The following is an 18882-nucleotide window of genomic DNA, read 5'->3' as shown; positions in this document are numbered from 1 at the left end:
TATAACAACAACACAACATCACGATCAATCAATATGAAGAGAAATCGTGATGACAATTCAGGTGGTGAAGAGGGTGAAGAGACTACTGGTGGCCCGCTATCACCTTCACAGCAACAACAACAATCAAAGCAACAGCAGACAACATCACCAACATCTATCTCTCAGCTTACCTCACCGTCAAACCAGCTGCCCAAGATGAATCAAATGTTCTCATTACCACCACCTTCGGCTGCCTCTGCAAGCATATCACCACCTGCCGCTGCACCTGCGACAACTACAACTACAACAACTACTACCACGTCATCGCCACAACAACAACAACAACAATCAGGTAGCGAACGTGAAAGAGACAGAGAACGTGATAAAGAACGTGAACGTGAAAGAGAGAGAGAACGAGACAGAGAAAGAGAGACACGCGACCGTGACAGAGAAAGAGAACGTGGGGGAGAAAGAGGTGTTGGAGGAGAAAGAGATATGGTACAACCACGTCTACCATCACCATTTGAAGGTGGTGAGCGTGGACAACTCCCATCAATGGCACATCAAGGATTACATCATCACCTCGGATCACCTCCAGGTGCAGGTGGAGGAAACTCGTCACCTCCTCACCAGACACTCCCATCCTTTTCAATCACAGGACAAGCTCAACGTATTTCCCAAATGTTGGGACCATCCTTTAATTATGGACCCGCACATATGATCCAACGCGAATCACCTCAACCCCAACAACAGCCACAACAACCTCAACAGCCACAACAACCAACTACTCCACAACCACAACAAAGAGAGTCACAACCACGACCAGGTAGTACAACAGGCTACCCTCCAATTGGTAGAGAGTCTATTTCACCCGTCCCACCTCAATCCCAGTCTCCTACCGGCACTGCAGCCCAACAACCTCAACCTCAACAACAAACTGGCTCGTCGCAAACCCCACAAAGACAAGCTCAATTTGACAATGCATTCAATTTCCTCGAGCAAGTAAAATTACAATTTGCCAAAGAACCTCAGATTTACAATCAATTCCTTGATATTATGAAGGATTTAAAGGCTCACAAGTAAGTAGAAAGAAAGAAAGAAAGAAAGAAAGAAAAGAGAGAAAGAAGAAATTGATTGATTTATTAATATTGATTGATTGATTGATTTTTATAGTATTGATACACCGGGAGTGATTGCAAGAGTAAAAGAGTTGTTCAAGGGACATAGACATTTGATTTTGGGATTTAATACGTTTTTGCCAACCGAGTATCGCATCGACTTGCCATTGGACGAGGAGAGATTCTCGGTGCCATCGCCAACCTCTCAATACCAACAGCAACAACAACAGCAGCAACAACAGGTCGCACAGCAACAACTGCAACAACAAGCCGCTGCTGCTGCCGCCGCTCAACAGCAACAGCAACAACAGCAGCAGCAACAACAACAGAAACTGGCTCAGCAGCAGTTACTCCAACAACAGCAGCAACAACAACATCTGTTGCAACAGCAACAACAGCAACAGCAGCAACAACAACAACAACAGAAATTGCAACAACAACAACAAAAGCAGCAACAGCAACAACAGCAACAACAGCAACAGGTCTTGCTCCAACAACAACAGCAACAACAACAACTCCTTTTGCAACAACAAGCTGCCGCTGCCCAACAACAGCAACAACAACAACTCCTTTTGCAGCAGCAACAACAGCAACAACAAAACCCTAATAACCAAAAGAAGCAGATGGAGTTGGACCACGCCCGAAACTATGTCAAAAAGATCAAGGACCGCTTTGTCCATCAACCCTACATTTACAAGCAGTTCTTGGAGGTGTTGCACAACTACCAACGCGAGCAACAACCGATCCACGAGGTCTACGAACAGGTTGCTGAGCTGTTCAAGCAACACGGTGATTTGTTGATCGAGTTTAGACAGTTCCTTCCCGACCAAGTGTCCAACCAACCCACCCCTCCACCAACCATGCAACAACAACAAATGATGGCACAGCAAATGACTACACAACCAGTTGTCATGCAACAACGACAACAGCAACAACAACAACCACCCCAAGCCAAACAACGTGGTGGTCGTGCCAACAATAATGCCAATTATCCTGGCGCAGGAAAACAACAAATGATGGAGGGAATGGAAAGAATGGAACCACGCGGTCTATCGATTCAACAACAACAAATGCAACAACAGATTCAACAACAACAGTTGCAACAACAACAACATATCCAACAACAACAGCTGCATATGCATAACCAACAAATATTGCCACCTCATCTTCAAGCTCAGCAACAACAACAACAGCAACATATGATTAGTGGTGGTGATAGAAGAAAGAGAAATAGAAAGCCTGGAGATATTGATATGGCTCACTATGAACAACCAGTTGTTAACCAACCATCGTACGAAGAGATTGATTTCTTTACAAAGGTCCGTCAAGGTGTTGCCAGTCCAAAGTTTTACCACGAGTTTCTCAAATGTCTCAATCTCTTTAGTCAGGAAATCATCTCTAGAACAGAATTGGTACTCTTGGTAAAGGATATCCTCCTCCCACGTCAACCACTCTTGTATGATTGGTTCAAATCATTTATTGGTGTTGATGAACAATCACTTGAAATCCTTGAAAGACAAGAACAAGCTCTTTCTCCAAGTAAACAAAATGCTTGGTCAGAAGTTGATTTCTCAACTTGTAAAAGACTTGGTCCAAGTTATAGAGCTTTACCAAAAAATGTAAAAAACAAAGAAATAGAAAAAGAAAAAGAAAGAGATAAATATATTTATATTAATTATTTTTTATTATTTTTAGTATCCACAACCAAAATGTACAGGTAGAACAGAATTAAGTGCATCAGTATTAAATGATGTTTGGGTATCTTTCCCAACTGGTAGTGAAGATTTTGGATTCAAGAGTCAGCGAAAGAATCAATTTGAAGAAATTCTTTTCAAATGTGAAGATGAAAGATTTGAATTGGATTTGGTTATTGAATTAAATGCTTCAACAATTAAAATCCTAGATCCAATATATCAAACTCTTTCAGAATTAAATGAAAATGATAGACATCATTTTAGAATTCCAACACTTGATGGTAAGTAGATTAGAAAAAAAAAACAAAAAAAGAGTATTCCTAACTTTTATTTTTATTTTTATTTTTATTAGTATTGCATCATAGAAGCATTGAAAGATTATATGGTAATAGAGGTGTTGAAATGGTAACAATGATGTATCAAAATCCATTTGGTGCACTTCCAATTATTATTAAACGTCTAAAACAAAAGGATCAAGAGTGGACCAAGGCCAAACGTGAATGGAACAAGGTTTGGAAGGAAACCACTGAAAAGAATTATTATAGATCTTTGGATTATCAATCAACCTATTTCAAGCAATCTGAAAAGAAGAATTTAACTCCCAAGAGTATGAAATGTCAACGAGGTACTTTAATACTATGGACTAAACATATTAACCTTTATTTTTTTTTATTTTTTTTTTATTATTTAGTGTTATTGGCAGAGATTAGACAAAAGTTTACTGAAAAGTTAAAGGAAAAGGAGGAAATTATATCAAACGCATCAAAGAGAAGAGGAAAGAACCAAATTGCTCAATCACCTCCATACCATTTATTGTATAGCATGATAAACTACAAGGTTTGCTCGGATATTTCAAATTTAATTATATTTGCTGCTGAAAAGATGGTCCAGAACAAACAAGACATTGAAAAGATTGAAAACTTTTTGAATTTCTTCTTGCTATCATTCTTTTTCCTCAAGGACGAGAAATACCAACAACAACGTTCTTCTACCTTTGAAACTCCTTCTCTTCAAGAAACTACAGTTGATGAAAAGGATCAAGAAAAGGAAAAAGAAAAAGAAAAAGAAGGTGAAGAAAAGGAAAAAGAAAAGGAAGGTGATGAAAAGGAAAAAGAAAAGGAATCAACATCTGGAGATGTAGAAATGAAGGATTCAGAACAATCAACAACAACCACCTCTACAACAGGAGCTTCATCATCGTCCTCTTCAAACAACAACAACAATGATAAGCATCAATCAACATTTAATTTGATCTTACCAAAGTTGGTATCGGAAAAGGATACTAGAGTATTTTTCGGTAATAATACTTTTTATATCTTTTTGAGATTGTATCAAATTCTCTATGAAAGATTATTCAAGGTATTTGATTTGGCAGAGACTGCCAAGGAAGCACATTGGACATCCAAGCCAAACGTAACAAGATTCTTTAGAAATATGCAACAAAACTCGTCCGATCAAAACAACGAGTCAATGGATGGTGTAGAAGAATCAAACACTTCGGAATCTGAACTCAGCGAACAAGAGAGATACGACAGATTCCTCAAGTGTCTTATGGAATTGATTGCTGGTAATATCGATCAATCAGCTTATGAAGATAGTTGTCGTTCATATCTTGGTATTAGTTCATATATTGTATTTACTCTTGATAAATTAATTAATCAATTAACTAGACAAGTATGTAAAAAAAGAAAAAGAAAAAAGAAAAAGAAAAAGAAAAGAAAAATACTAATTACCTTTTTCTTTTACTATTTAGTTGCAATCATTATTATCAAGTGAAAATTGTTTAAAGTTGTTGTATCTATTTACATTGGAAGTTAAACAACCATCGGGATGGAAGGATGAATTATATCATTCCAAGGTGATTGAAGTATTAAAAGAGGATAGAATCTTTTTGTTTGAATTTGAGACCAAGGGATCTTCAATGGGTGCATTCACCATTGAATTGTTGGAGCCAACCAGTCCAACCATGCTCAAAAACGCCGAAGACACCATCGCCGAGAACGAGAAGCTTGTCCAACAAGCCGACTCTTATATGGATCGTGCCAAACAATATGTCAATGACTTTAAGCACTTGGACTCGACCATTGACCCACGCCAATACAAGGTGTTTTTGCTCCGTAACATCCCCAAGGACATTTCGGTTGACCAGGCCATGGACAACACCATCAACGAAACTGGATTGGAGTGTCGTATCTGTACACAAACCTTTAGACTCTTCTATGTCGAGGACACTGAAGACTTTTTCTTTAGAAAGGGCAAGGTTCCAAAGGCAAGCGACAAGAAGATCGACTTGGAAAAAATTAAAAAACATTGTATTAATCCATCAACTTCACCAAACAAGAATTAAAAATTGATAATAAAATAAATATAATAAATATAAATAAATAAATAAATTTAAAATATATATATAAACAAAACAAAACAAATCAAATCAAGTAAAATAGAATTTAATTATTATTATTTTTGGATGAAAAAATAAGTTAGAAAATTGGTTTTTACCATTGTGTTTATTTGGTTTTGTAAATATAGTAGATAGTATTTAAATATGATTTAGGATCGAATTAATTTAATTGGGAAGTTTTCAGTGATTAAATGACCATCTTTTAACATGATGACCAAATTAATTTCAAATTCAATCTTGAATGTACGTGAAGCTGTTGTTATACATGTGAAAAGTCTTGGGAATACCATCCAAATTGGAATTTGTAGACCTCTACAAACATCTCCTTCTCCAATTTGTATATTTTGAATTTCGGTCACTAAAGGGTAAAAAGTAAAAGTAAGTAGATATTCAATGGGATGGATTCGGTGTTTGGTTTTTAAGATGATTCTTCTTACATTCTTTAGCAAAACCATCAGCACAACCACAAGTCTCTACTCTAACCAATTGTAATTCGACAGATTTAACGACAGCATCTGCAGATTCAATGACCAAATAACCTTGGAAAGCATCATTAATATTACATATAGCATTATTCAATATACCAGATACTCTAAAGTTTGGTACATCTGATTTGGTTATTTTCTTAAAGTTGGATAATGAATCTGGTGTAATTAAAAAGTTTACTGGTGCTGTATCTGATTTAATCATTGCTGGTGGTGACTAAATTTAATTAAATAAAAATATGTATAGTTAGTATATCCATTATAATATAATATAGGTGTTATCATGTTTCAACATACAGGAGTTTCAACAACAAATTCTATAGTCTTTTGAATATCCTTTGAAAGAATACCTCTAATCATATCACATTTGATAGTGTATTGAATGTTTACAAATACACCATGATAGGTATCGTATAGTGTTTGACCAGGCAATGGTTCCAATTTAAATTCAAATGGTATTTCAGTGGTACCAGCAGCAAACTTGCCACTCGATGCAACATTAAAGGTATAGTGAAGCATTGTAATTGGTTTGAGTGAGTTGTAAAAGGCTTCAAACATGCCAACACTCTTTGATGATAGTTGTAGTTGTACCGATCCATCGACCGTAAGTGTTATACCAGAGTGTGATAACTCTTTTGGTGTATTTATAACTACATTTCCTGATACTGTGCTCTATACAAAAATAAAAAGAAACTAGTTAGTATAAGATACAAGATGATCCAAACACGTGAGAAGTATTGTAGTGATGTTATATTCATCATTATCATAAATCATTACATTTAAAACATAGATCTTGTCTAACTTTTTAAGTTTAATATCTAATACATTCATTCTATTCGATAGCTATAAGTTTTCTCCTTCCTCTATCTATATATATATATATATTTGACTCAAATCTTTGTAATATTAATATATTGTATATTGATTGATTGAATGTTTATGAGACTTGATGCATTCTCAAAGGCAAATCAATGAATTTTCTTGTCCCATTTCCAATTTTTATGAGCGATCTTTTGCGAGAGAGGAAATAACAAAAGGCTAATTTTATCCACGTGGGATACATTATTCTATACTAAAAAATTATTTATTTATCATGAATCAATATATATTCAACTAAAAATATATCAAAATTATAATAATTAAATAAAAATTATGATAATTTTGATATCTTAAATGAAGACAAAAAATGTTTATTTGATACAGAAATGGATTGATAAATGATATATGATAGTTATCGTTCATTCATTATCTCCTGGTTTATTACTACTATTAAATCTAGATATATTTAAAAAGAATAGAATCGATTAGATTAGCCAATATTGCTTATGGTATGTAATTATGACATTATTAATAGGACAGGAAGATATCCATCGATTCATATTTTAACATTATTGATTTAATTTAGGATATTATGGAGTCTGGATCCAATCGTTTCAACTGTCCAACCAATTTACTCTTTTAATGAAACCAAACCATCAAGAGAAGGAATGGAAAGAATGATGGAACTTTTCGACTACTACGAAAATACACAACAACCAACTGTCAATTGGCCATCATTGCAAACTCAACAAATGGATAAGAACAATAGTAGAAGGAAATAATAGTAAAATTGGAAGAGAAAAAAATATTATTATTAAAAAATGTTGATTATCTCAATTTTATCAAAAACTAAACTTTAAATCTCGATCCAACTTTGTTGATGTGGCAAATTGATTTTATTTTTTTTTTTTTTTTGTGATGTTCAAAACGAGGTTATTTTTATGTTCAATAGCCTTTTAACCTTTGATTTTATAAAAGTTAGCCCAATTAAAAAAGAGAGAAATGTCAAAGTACCTTTTTATCTTTATTCTATTCAGTTTTTTTAATATTGGATTGGGTTATGTCTACTTTGCACAATATTCTTCAACAGATTGTTCAGGTGAAGCAATCAAAATATCTTCCTATGATGTAGATCAATGCTACCCCTACCCTGCAACCGAAATTTTAATCCAATCGGCCAATATGACATATGTAGCCTATAGGGTACGTCAACTAGGTTCAGGGTACTATGCGATTACTGGACATACTATAACTGCTTGCCAAGGTCCAGACTATAGTGAAAATAATTTAATCGTTTTCCAAGCTGGCACCTGTGTGGTCACCATTTTTGGATCATTTAAAGGCTATGAATCACCTTATCACATTATTCCAATTCCTGGATACCACTACTATGAAAGATATACATCTATGTATGTTTTTAAAAGACTATATCAGTTTAATCCATTCAACGTTCATCTCTTTTAATCTTTACTCATTTTCCATTTCTAGCCATGGATGTTATATTGATACAACAAACCAAAGAGTATTGATAAAACCAGATACATGTACTTTGGCTGATTTATCTGGTTTGTCATCAACAACCATGATTCGAAACATGATGTCATTCTCTAATGCATCAGTCTCTAATTCGATCAACATTAACCCATCTACGAGATCACTATCATGCCAAAGTGCGTCCCAATCTACAATTAATGTTACACCATGCACTTCTGGGTATAACTATGTCCGATCATTGATAGCTATCCCACCATTCACCTTCAACATTTCAATTGGAGTTAATTCAGTATCTCTCCAATTTGAACCTTTTTTCCACAATTACTTGGTTATTTCCTTTCAAGTTTCTGCAACTGATACAAACTACACACTTAACATGTGTAATGGCCAGCCAGACACATGTACCATACCTTATCTCCAAGCCTCTACTTCTTATACCTTGACAGTTTCTTCATTAGAAGACACTAGTATCTTTTATCCTGCTTTTGAAATTAGTGGGAGATCAACTATAAAAACTCTTGCAAGTAAGATAAAAAGATAGAGGAGTAGAAATATTTCTAGATTGTTTAGATGTATTTCTAATTTATTTTTTTTATTTTTTTTAAAAGATCCTACATTGAATGTTGACAATATTATTTCATACTCTACCAGTTCTACTTTTGACTATCAATCAACATGTAGTGATATTCAATCACAATCCTCACTAGATGTTGCAGGCATCTCATGTAAATTCGATGGAACTGGTGCAATTTGCTCTGGCCTAGTCCCCAACACTACACGAACCTATACATTGCAAATTAAATGTGTAGATACAATTGCCACATTTGACTTTGAAATGAAAACAGATATTGGAATTGGCTCGCCATTCATAAGTACAACAAAAATTGATTCAACTCATTATAACATCAGCTATGGTGCCACTGGAGGTAGACCAAATGATTCTACCTATTCTATTGTCGTCAACCAACAAATCTTGGTCCAAAATACTACAGATACTTTTAATGTTATTGAACTTGCACTACCAAACACCTACAATGTTACAATCATTGTTTATAATGATAATCTATCCATGACCAATTCTACATTTATTAAAATTGACCAAGGTATGTTTGAAAAATTGATTAAAATGAACTCTAAATTAATTTCCTAATTTTATAGTGGATACTACAACTACATCAACTACTACTACAACATCAGATACATCAACTACTACTACAACCACCACCACCACTGGAAGACCAAATCCAAGTCAAGCCAACATAATTGAACAATCCATTTTATTAGTATTTTCGATTACCTTTGCAATTCTATTAATTTAATATGATGAGAGAAGGCAATAATATTTCTTTCAATATATATTATATTTAAAAAAAGAAATATATATTATTTATATAAATGAAAAGATTTAATTATTTTTTTTTATCTAAAAAAAAAATTAGAAGATTGATACAAAAGGCAACTATTATAATTATTATAATTATTATTATTTGATTACTCGACAATAACAGAAGCACCTTCACGTTTTCGTTTCAAAAGTTCTCTTGTTTCGTTGTGTGATTCTTTTGTGATTGGATAGAAAAAGATTGCGACAAAACTAAACAATACAATGACTGCTGGGACGGCACTGACCAACAATCTAAGGGCCAAGATGACACTATCACTTTCATAGTTGTTGTCTATGATTTCAGTGCTGAGACCATCCTTGCTAATCTCTTCGGGTGCCTCATAGCCAGAGAAATTGAGGATTAAATTAGATCCAGCCAAGCCAACCGACAACCCCATCTTTTGAAAAAAGAGGAAGAGACTGTAAAAGATACCTTCACGACGCTCTCCAGTCTTTAATTCGTCCAACTCTACGACATCGGGCAACATGGACATTGGGATGAGAAAGGCGACAGCCACACCGATTCCTCCAAATGCAGCAACACCCCACAAAGCATACTTTGATCCTTTTGGAATAAAATAGAGTGATATAAATGCAGCCATCAAAAAGGCACCACCAATATAGTATACAGTCTTTTTACCAATCTTTGTAGAAATCTTGCCCCAAATGACAATGAATACGGCCACTGATACTTGGAGTGTTCCCAATATATAAGGAAATTCATCTTCGGCATCTCCAACATAGGTACAATATAATAATAAATTATTTTGAACAAATTGTACTGCAATCTAAAAAGAAAAGATTAATATTTTGTTTAAATAAACTTTTGTTTTGTGTTTTGTTTCATACTTGACAAAAGAAATATAATAAAGTAACAGTAACAAAAGCTCTATTTGAAAGCATAACCACCAAACCTTTGAAAAATGGTACGTGACTCTCTGACTTTGTAGTTTGTTGTCTAATGTTTCTTGTACCGAAAAAGGTGATTGCCAATGGGATCATCATGATAAATCCCCAAATACCACCACTTAGTAAATAACCTTTTTGATATTCAATCACTTCTTGTCCACCAACATCTTTCTTGAATGATTTAATTAAAAGTGAATGTGCAAATGATGATATAACTCCACCCAACATTAATGATATCATTCTCATCTATAGATATATAAATTGGTAATGTTAGTTTTTTGTTTTGATCCTATAGAATCTTTGTGTGTTTTGATAATTACACCAGCCAATGAAGTTCTTTCATCATAATCATCTGATATCTCTGCATTCATTGCACTGTATGGAATGGCAACACATGTATATGCTATACTTAAAAAGATGACTACCACTTGATAATATAATACTTTTGCCCATGTTTCTTCTGTATTTGGAACATACCTAAATCAAAAAAAAAAAAAGAAAAAAGAAAAGAAAAGGATTAATACTCCCGTCTAATAATATAATTATAATTTTAAGATATTATTATTTTCTATTCTATTTACCATAAAGCACAATAAAGTATTGAAAGTGGTAGGGCACCAAATAGAATCCAAACTCTTCTTCTTCCCCAACGACTAACAGTTTTATCAGAGAGACTACCAACAAAGATATCTGAAAAGGCGTCTACACCTTTGCTTGTGAATAGAATGAGTGCCGTGTACATGGGAGGCAATTGAGCCACCGACAATAAAAATGAGTTCAAAAAGAACCCCTTGATGACTTGAAAGATAGAGAGGCCACCTTCGCCGAGCCCATACGACAACTTTTGCCCCATTGTGAGTGGGGGTCGTTTGTAATAACCCGATGACGGTGAACGAGGAAGTGATCCATAGCCCGCTGTACCTGAATTATCTTGACTTCTTAAAAGTGGTACATTATCTTTATCATCTTTGTTACCATAATGCGTATTTTCTAAATCTATATCTGATAATAATGACATTATATTTATATTTATATTATATTTATATTATATTATATGTATGAATGTAATGTAGATGAAAAAAGGATATATATATAGATATAGATATAAAGAATGTGTTTTGATGTTGTTTTTTGTCTCTATTGATTCTTTGTATTTGTTGTTTATGCTACACAATATACGGGGTTATTACATCTACTAATAATGAATGAATAAAGTAAAATAGGGTTAGGGTATGAGTGTGATCACACAACTTTGATGATGATGTGTGTTGGGGGTATAAAATTTTAAGAGAATTTAAAATAAGTAGTATGAATTTATATAAATATGATGGAAGAAGCGAACATGACCCTTTGCTATGGGCTCACCACCCCGTTAGTCTCACGGACAAAGGAAAAAACTTGATCGAAAATTCTCCCCTTTACTTTTTTTAGTCAAGGAGAGAGTCTCGGTTACATTGAGATTTTTCCTTTTACCAGTTTTTGATTTAGGGTGTATCAATTCTTAGGATGTATTCAATGAGATTGCTGTATTTTTTTAAATAGTAATAATAACAATTTTATTTATTTACCGAATAGAATTAAATTATTATTTAAATAATATATATAGAAAAAAAAAGGAGTGGAATGATTAAAAATATTTTTAATGTTATGATTAATTTTGTTTTAAAAACCAAGATCATCAATACCTTGAATAATTTTACTAATACAAGTTGGACAATACAATTGTCCACAAATGACTCGTGTTCCGTTTTGTTCGAGTATTTTTTCACAACTTGTACATTTCCGGTTTCTCATCTTTAGCGATTGATACTCCTTTTCACAAGCATCACAATGAACCTTGTCATTCTTTCTTTTGAAATGTGGTTCATTTTTAGTCAATGTCTTGGCACATCCACTACATTGCAATGCAATTGAGTCCAAAGAAGATGATGATGGTGGTGAAATGATTGGTTTGGTTTGTTGAGCCACTTGTGGTTGTTGTTGTTGTCTTTTATCAGAAGTATAATCATCGATAATCTCGATTGCTTTGAAATTATTACTATCATCAAAACTATCGTTTTGAGTTCCAGATGTTCTAAGTGATCTTTGTCTAATAATGGTTGAAACATCTGATATATCTCTTCCTCCCAAAGCAAGTCCACGAATTTTGAAAATTGGGTTATCTTGGCTAGTGGGTGGTGATTGATGATGATTGTGATGTGGCTTGTTTGAATGTTTTGGATGTTGATCTTTAACCTTTTTAGTACTATTTAAATTATTATTACTATTTTGATTATTGTTGTTGTTGTTGTTGCTTTGATTATTATTTACAGTGTTGTTGTTATTGTTATTGTTATTATTGTTGTTATTGGTGTTATTGGTGGTTCTACTATATGGATTGTTGGCAAAATCTTTAATAAAGTTTAAGATTGAACTTTTACTATTATTACTATTACTATTACTATTACTATTGTTGTTATTATTGTCTTGATCCAAACTTGATGGATCTCCATTCAAAGTATTTGTTGGACTATTGTTTTGACTCATAGTTTGTGAAATTGTTATTGCTGTTGTTGTCGTTGTTGTTGTCGTTGGTAGCTGATTAATACCTATATTACTACCTGAATTATTATTACTACTATTATTACTATTACTACCACTATTGCTACCACTATTATTAGAGATGGTTAATTTTAATTCTTGTAATGATGTTTCCAATTTATCTCTTTGTTCTCTAATGACAAGTGTAACCTTTTCCTGTTCTTGAATGTATTTTTGTTTTTCATCCAACATTCTTTTCTGATCTTTACTCTTTTCTCTTTTGTGTTGGGCCATTATATTCAAGTCACTAATCACTCGGTCCTTGTCACGCAACTTGTACTCTAGTTCGATAATGGTTTGTTGTAATTTATCATTATCACTCTTTAGATTATTTTGTGAATGTTTTAAAATCGATTGTTCATATTCTAATCCAGTAATCTTTTTTTGCATAGATTTTAAACTATAATCTATTATATTTTTATCATCATCATTACTTTCAAGATTTAAATCTTCTCCATATTTTTCATCTTGTCCATCTTGTCCATTTTCTTTTCTATGTTTTGATTTTTCAATTTGATCCAATAATTTATCCTTTTCTTTTCTTAATTGTAAAAGTTCCAATTCCCGAGAATCACAAATATGTGTTTTAATTTCGATGCGATGATTTAAATCTTCGATGGTTTTGTGAATACGCTCCATCTCTTTGAGGTGATCAGAGTTTCGTTGATCGGATATGATCTTTTCCTCTGATAGTTTTTTGAGGTCGTTGGAGAGCGACTTTATGGCCTTTTGGTTGCGAAGGTGGTACTCGACGACAGCTTCGTTTCGCTCGTTGCTAATGAGACTGCCGCTGGCGCCACGACAAAAGAACCCCTCCCACAGCCGAATGAGACGAATGTCTGTGACAGGGTAGAGGGATTGGTCTTCGGGCACGTAGAATGGGTTGATGTATTGGAGACGGTTGACCTCGGCATACGACCAAAATGAGGGTGTTTGAGGGGCAGCCTTGGCATGACGCTCCTTTTCATAGTCAAAGAGGAACGTGCCAAACTGGCAGCTGTGCAACGCGTCTACAATATCTAGTAGAAACATTTCATTAAACTCAAAGTGTCGTGGGAACTGGTTGGTAATCTGCCAAACACAATCGAGAAACTGTGTAAAGATGGGTGATCGTTCGTCGGACGCTTTGCCATGATTACGCTTCCAAAACATGTGACCAAAGCTCAACCACTCCTTTTCAATGAGTACCATGAACCCTTCAAAGCTGCGGTAGTATGGGTCGAGCAACAACATGCTCAGAGCGGTCAGCTGACTCGTGCGGTCCCAGCCATCCGAGCAGTGTACCAGTACCGACCGATTCAAATCGATCAGCTCGGCGATACGCACCGACGATTCGATCAACAACAAGATGTGGTCAAGCCACCGCGAGCTTTCAATGTTGGAGTGTAGGTGTATATGGTCGCTCGTGTCAATCAAACTGTCTCGCAACTTTTTATATGAATCGCGCATTGTGTGAATATTGCCAATACCCAAAAACTCGAGACCAGTGTTTTCGTAGCGATGTATATTTTCATAGCCAGCACCCTTGGCGTGATTTGCCACGGCATTGACCTTGGGTCTCGCATCCATCACCACCAATGACCGATTTCCACTGCACTCGATGATCATCTTGATCAACTTCTCGTCCTCTGGACAATTCATTCGTGACACTCCAACTTTTGGTTGCGACGATCTTACAATGACCGAGTTTTTAGTCTTGTGTCTCCAACTGAGTACAGGCAATCGACAACTCGTTCTAAAGTTGGCAACCTTTGTCAATATTTCATTTGATCCATATGGTACCGCCAATATCTTTGGATAAGTTTCACACAATTCATAATCTGAATTGATCATTGTTACTGTCCATTGATTGGTTTTAATATTTTGTTGTGGTTGTTGATTATTAATTTGTATTATACCTAATCTTTTAAATTCCTAAAGTAAAAAAAACGAGTAAAACGAGTAAGAAAAGAAAAAAAAAAGAAAGAGATATCAAAAATTAATATCTATGTAAAATTATTAGGTCAAAAAGAGGAGAGAGGAGAGAGAATGGAAGAAGGAAGAAACGAAGGGAATTTCGAATCTACCCTTCCACCCTCCATTGCTCTTTATATATTTTTTAACATACTTGAATAGGATCATAAATCTTCCAACCTTTTGTATCAAGGAATCTTTGTTGATTAAAGAATGCAAAACACTTTTCATTGGTGAGGGGATAGAATCGAGTAAAGTTCTTTTCAAACTCTTCGGCCAAGTCATCGCTACTAAAGTAGAACTTGTATTGTCTTGCATCTTTGCACGATATCTCTATAATCTTGTCTTTTTTGGTTGATATTCTTTCAAATTTGTGTACTGTAGCCAATGGCAAGTGTACAATCTCCTCTACTCTTTTAGTTTGTTGTGGATTAAACGATATGCGATAGTTTGTTATATAGAAATGACCTGTTACCGGTCCTTCATCTGAATGCTTACTTGTATAAGCTTTCCTTTCAATCTCTTCACCAGGGATCTAAAAAAGATAAGGAAAAGAAAAAGAAAAGAAGAAAAAGGACAAAGAACAATAGGAATATTAGATCTTGTAAGGTAGAGAGTAGTATGACAGACAGAATGTCTACTCGTATCTCTGTATCCTTTTTACTACTATCATAATTACCTTCTTAATAAAACTATCCTCCATGATGATGATTTGATTAATTGATCCTCTATATATACACACACTCTCTCTCTCTCCTTCTCTATCTCACACTACTCTCTTTCTTTGTGTTTTAGTTTGCTGTAATATACACTTTATAAGTACTTCTTCTTGATTGTATGAGTAATAATAATATGACTTCGATCTTTTTTTTTTTTTTTTTTTGAGGAGATTTTTTTAATTTTTTAAAACTTTTGGGAAAGGCTGGTTTGGGATAAAACCATGTCATTCTTTTGATAGTTGTTTTCAAAGCTAATACAATGACTCTGGATATTTATTCATTGCAATGAATGAACCACAGGTATATCTTTTGATTTTATTGAAACAAGATTGAAAATGATGATTCGCTTGATCACAGATCTGTGAATACTACAATAATATTATAGTATAGCCTTTGATTACCAATCGAGTCTTAGGTTATTTGTAATTCAATACTTTAAAAGTATTGAAAGATAAACGAAGTGTAGGAGTTGCCATTGCTTATGTTCTTTGGTTCTTCCTAGGATTCCGATGGGGTCAAAGATTTTATATACTATATCTCTTTACATTCGGAACCAGTATCTGTCTGTATGTCGGGCATAGATATTTTTTGTTTCGATGCAGACGTGGCCGCTTTCCTTTGATTTCTTTTTCGCGCCCATTCATTGGATTCCAATAAATCTAACACCACGTGAGATATAAGGGTGGAAGTGATGGTGTGGGGGGTATCTGTGAGTGTGATTTTATTCATTGCTTTTTAATATTAAATAGATGGTGGTTTTGGTTATTTTTTTCAACTCCTCTTACCATCCTCAGTTGTTCATTCTTTCATTCATTTATTTAGCTTCACTCTATTATTTGTTTAAAAATAACTTTTTATTAGGTTCAGCTGAAAAAAAACAAAAAGTAGTTTAATATCGATACCCTATAAAGTAGAAGATGAAAAGTGTAGGAGTTGCTTATGTTCTTTGGTTCTTCCTAGGATTCCTTGGGGTGCACAGATTTTATTTGGATAGTATATGCATGGGTATACTATATCTCTTTACATTCGGTAGATATGGATCAATGATTAAAAAATATCATGATTTTTTTACTTCTTAGCTAAAACTAATTTTTTTTCCATCCCATTCATTGGTTCCAATCTAACTAGGTATATTTGGAATTGGTTGGTTAGTGGATATCTGTCTTATCCCTGTAAGTAACAATAATACTTCTATATTCATAAATATAAAAATATAATGCTTATTTATACAATCCAACCTTTTTTTCATAGGGTATGGTAGACGATTGGAACACTAAGTTCGAGGCGCGAAATAAGCCAACTGTCATTGTTCAAGGAGGTGCTCCATCAGTAGTCGTTGTTTCTCCACAACAAGGCTATGCCGCACCACCACCACAAGGATACCCTCCACAAGGATATCCACCACAAGGATATGCCCCACCACCACAAGGATATGCTCCACCTCCACAAGGATATGCCCCACCACCACAAGGAGGATACCCTCCCCAAGCATATGATCCAAACTATCCACCTCCAGGTTATGTCCCACCCCAACCATATGCTCCACCACCAGGTCCTAACTAAACAAACTTCAACCAATCATTTTCCAAAAACAAAAATTGATTGACCAACCTGTTATGCATAACAAATTAGCTTGTATAAAACCTTTTGAATTAGGATTTAATAATAATAATAATAATAATAATTAATAGTCATCTTATAATACAACAAATATATATTTATTTGGGGGGGTGGTGAAAAACCACTCTCTCACTCTTTTATATCAAGTCTATGTTAATAATCATTTATTAAATTTTGTAGTGATGGATCACAATGATAATTATTTGTATTGATAAATACCAATCCATTGAATCCATTTGTAGCAATCCATGGATGTACCAATTTCCCACTAAATGGTTTATATTTTGTACCAACATTATCAAATATGATTTGTTTAATGGATAGACTCGATGCCATGTACTGTAATAATTGTGATTCGTTGGATTTGATTTGATCATTTAAATATTCCCAAGCATGTCGGAAATCAAATGTAATTTTCTCTATTGTCTTGTTTTGGTTGAGGAATGTCATCAGTATTGTAAATAATACCAATCCCTCATCTTCTTCCTCTTCGTTATAACCATCTACGTCTTGTTGTGGTTGATGTGAAGGGTATGGTATAAAGGCAAGTGTCTTTAAATTTGGCATTTGACTATTGACAAAAATACTATTAAACCAATCAGCTGTAAAATCTTCTCTTACATACAACTCTGTTACTGTTGGTGGTATGATTGGTCTTTGACTGGAACCAGCACCAGTGTACTGAACAGGTACTCTTTTACCACTTAGCATAAGACTAACCCTTTTCAACTTGGTTCTAGAAAGATCCTTCAAAACTGATGGATACCTGCCAACTTGAAAAGAGTGTTTGATATACTCTACATTACTCTTTGCAAGATACTCTATAAATGGTTGACTGTGTAATGGCTCCCTATGAACAATATTGAGTGTTTTCAAACTACTTGGTAACAATTCAAAAGGATAGTAATCACCACCGCCACCTCCACCACTGCCATTATCAACTATACCAAACTCTGGTACAATATCCAATCTAAGATTATCAAGTGTCTTTGGAAAACTTGAGAATAATCTTTTCAAATCTATATTGTCATAGGCAATCTTGGTTGATAGTTTCTTTAGTTGTTTACATGCACCAAATGTTTGAGTAATCATGTACAGTGTATGTCCTTTGAATGAGATTCTGAGTTTGTCAAGTTGAGTCAATAGTGGTAGAGGCAACTCTGTCAGATAACTCTCGACACGTATGATACGTAGATTGGGTAGACTCTGCTTGACCAACAACTCGTCAAACTTGAATTGACTCGATCCCAATCGAATCTCCTCGATCTGTTTGCAAAAGACAGATATAAACCATTCTTTGTTGTTTTGAGCATAATCTACATTCTCTTGATCCATTTCTTGTTCTGACATTGTATCATTACAATAGGTAGTTTCGTAAAGAGGGAATCTATTGTTTAATAGAAAAGGATTATCCATAATCTCTTTAATCTCCTTCAATCTATGTACAAATGGTTCGAATGCTGTCAATACATTATTGATCTTTTTAACAATCTCCATCCATTTCTTTGATACTAGTACAATATCTGCCAACACATCTTCTTCTTCCTCCTCATCTTGATTTATTCCTTTTACAAACAAGTTTATAATTTTAGATTGTAATAATATTGGTAATTCTTTGTTCATCTCTTTCATTAAATGACAATGAAATATCTCTCTTTTTTTTTTAAAAGTGATATCCACTTTCAAAAACCAACATAAATAAATAAATAATTATTATTATATATATA

General features: G+C 34.2%; 8 protein-coding genes across 8 annotated transcripts; 4 read left to right on the top strand and 4 right to left on the bottom strand.

Moving 5' to 3' along the window:
- Positions 1–33: 33 nt before the first annotated feature.
- Positions 34–5138, top strand: DFA_05612 (paired amphipathic helix containing protein; the record flags this gene model as incomplete). The annotated part of the gene is made up of 6 exons (XM_004361273.1): positions 34–1058; positions 1153–2716; positions 2793–3072; positions 3144–3398; positions 3483–4465; positions 4545–5138. 6 exons carry the CDS (start codon positions 34–36, stop codon positions 5136–5138), a joined length of 4701 nt encoding a protein of 1566 aa, XP_004361330.1.
- A 203-nt stretch (positions 5139–5341) lies between these two features.
- On the bottom strand, positions 5342–6508 carry vps26l (vacuolar protein sorting-associated protein 26 family protein; the record flags this gene model as incomplete). Its single annotated transcript, XM_004361272.1, has 4 exons — positions 5342–5550; positions 5630–5894; positions 5975–6349; positions 6389–6508. 4 exons carry the CDS (start codon positions 6506–6508, stop codon positions 5342–5344), a joined length of 969 nt encoding a protein of 322 aa, XP_004361329.1.
- A 102-nt stretch (positions 6509–6610) lies between these two features.
- Positions 6611–7278, top strand: DFA_05610 (uncharacterized protein; the record flags this gene model as incomplete). Its single annotated transcript, XM_004361271.1, has 3 exons — positions 6611–6640; positions 6957–7009; positions 7083–7278. The coding sequence occupies 3 exons, from the start codon at positions 6611–6613 to the stop codon at positions 7276–7278; spliced, it is 279 nt and encodes a 92-aa protein (XP_004361328.1).
- Positions 7279–7498: 220 nt separating this feature from the next.
- Positions 7499–9309, top strand: DFA_05609 (uncharacterized protein; the record flags this gene model as incomplete). The annotated part of the gene is made up of 4 exons (XM_004361270.1): positions 7499–7905; positions 7985–8514; positions 8599–9093; positions 9149–9309. The coding sequence occupies 4 exons, from the start codon at positions 7499–7501 to the stop codon at positions 9307–9309; spliced, it is 1593 nt and encodes a 530-aa protein (XP_004361327.1).
- A 100-nt stretch (positions 9310–9409) lies between these two features.
- DFA_05608 (uncharacterized protein) lies at positions 9410–11301 on the bottom strand (the record flags this gene model as incomplete). Its single annotated transcript, XM_004361269.1, has 6 exons — positions 9410–9413; positions 9486–10162; positions 10224–10529; positions 10604–10760; positions 10865–11081; positions 11163–11301. The coding sequence occupies 6 exons, from the start codon at positions 11299–11301 to the stop codon at positions 9410–9412; spliced, it is 1500 nt and encodes a 499-aa protein (XP_004361326.1).
- Positions 11302–11945: 644 nt separating this feature from the next.
- Positions 11946–16011, bottom strand: DFA_05607 (uncharacterized protein; the record flags this gene model as incomplete). The annotated part of the gene is made up of 6 exons (XM_004361268.1): positions 11946–13823; positions 14541–14777; positions 14971–15351; positions 15496–15544; positions 15794–15903; positions 15970–16011. 6 exons carry the CDS (start codon positions 16009–16011, stop codon positions 11946–11948), a joined length of 2697 nt encoding a protein of 898 aa, XP_004361325.1.
- A 778-nt stretch (positions 16012–16789) lies between these two features.
- DFA_05606 (TM2 domain containing protein) lies at positions 16790–17098 on the top strand (the record flags this gene model as incomplete). The annotated part of the gene is made up of 1 exon (XM_004361267.1): positions 16790–17098. One exon carries the CDS (start codon positions 16790–16792, stop codon positions 17096–17098), a length of 309 nt encoding a protein of 102 aa, XP_004361324.1.
- A 210-nt stretch (positions 17099–17308) lies between these two features.
- DFA_05605 (uncharacterized protein) lies at positions 17309–18778 on the bottom strand (the record flags this gene model as incomplete). The annotated part of the gene is made up of 1 exon (XM_004361266.1): positions 17309–18778. One exon carries the CDS (start codon positions 18776–18778, stop codon positions 17309–17311), a length of 1470 nt encoding a protein of 489 aa, XP_004361323.1.
- Positions 18779–18882: the final 104 nt, after the last annotated feature.

Source organism: Cavenderia fasciculata (genome assembly GCF_000203815.1).
Source record: "Cavenderia fasciculata unplaced genomic scaffold Scf_Dfasci-G-o-80e12.f1-5, whole genome shotgun sequence".
Lineage (NCBI taxonomy): Eukaryota > Evosea > Eumycetozoa > Acytosteliales > Cavenderiaceae > Cavenderia > Cavenderia fasciculata.
The sequence above is the reverse complement of the archived record's forward strand: the minus strand, read 5'-3'. Positions and strand labels throughout refer to the sequence as shown.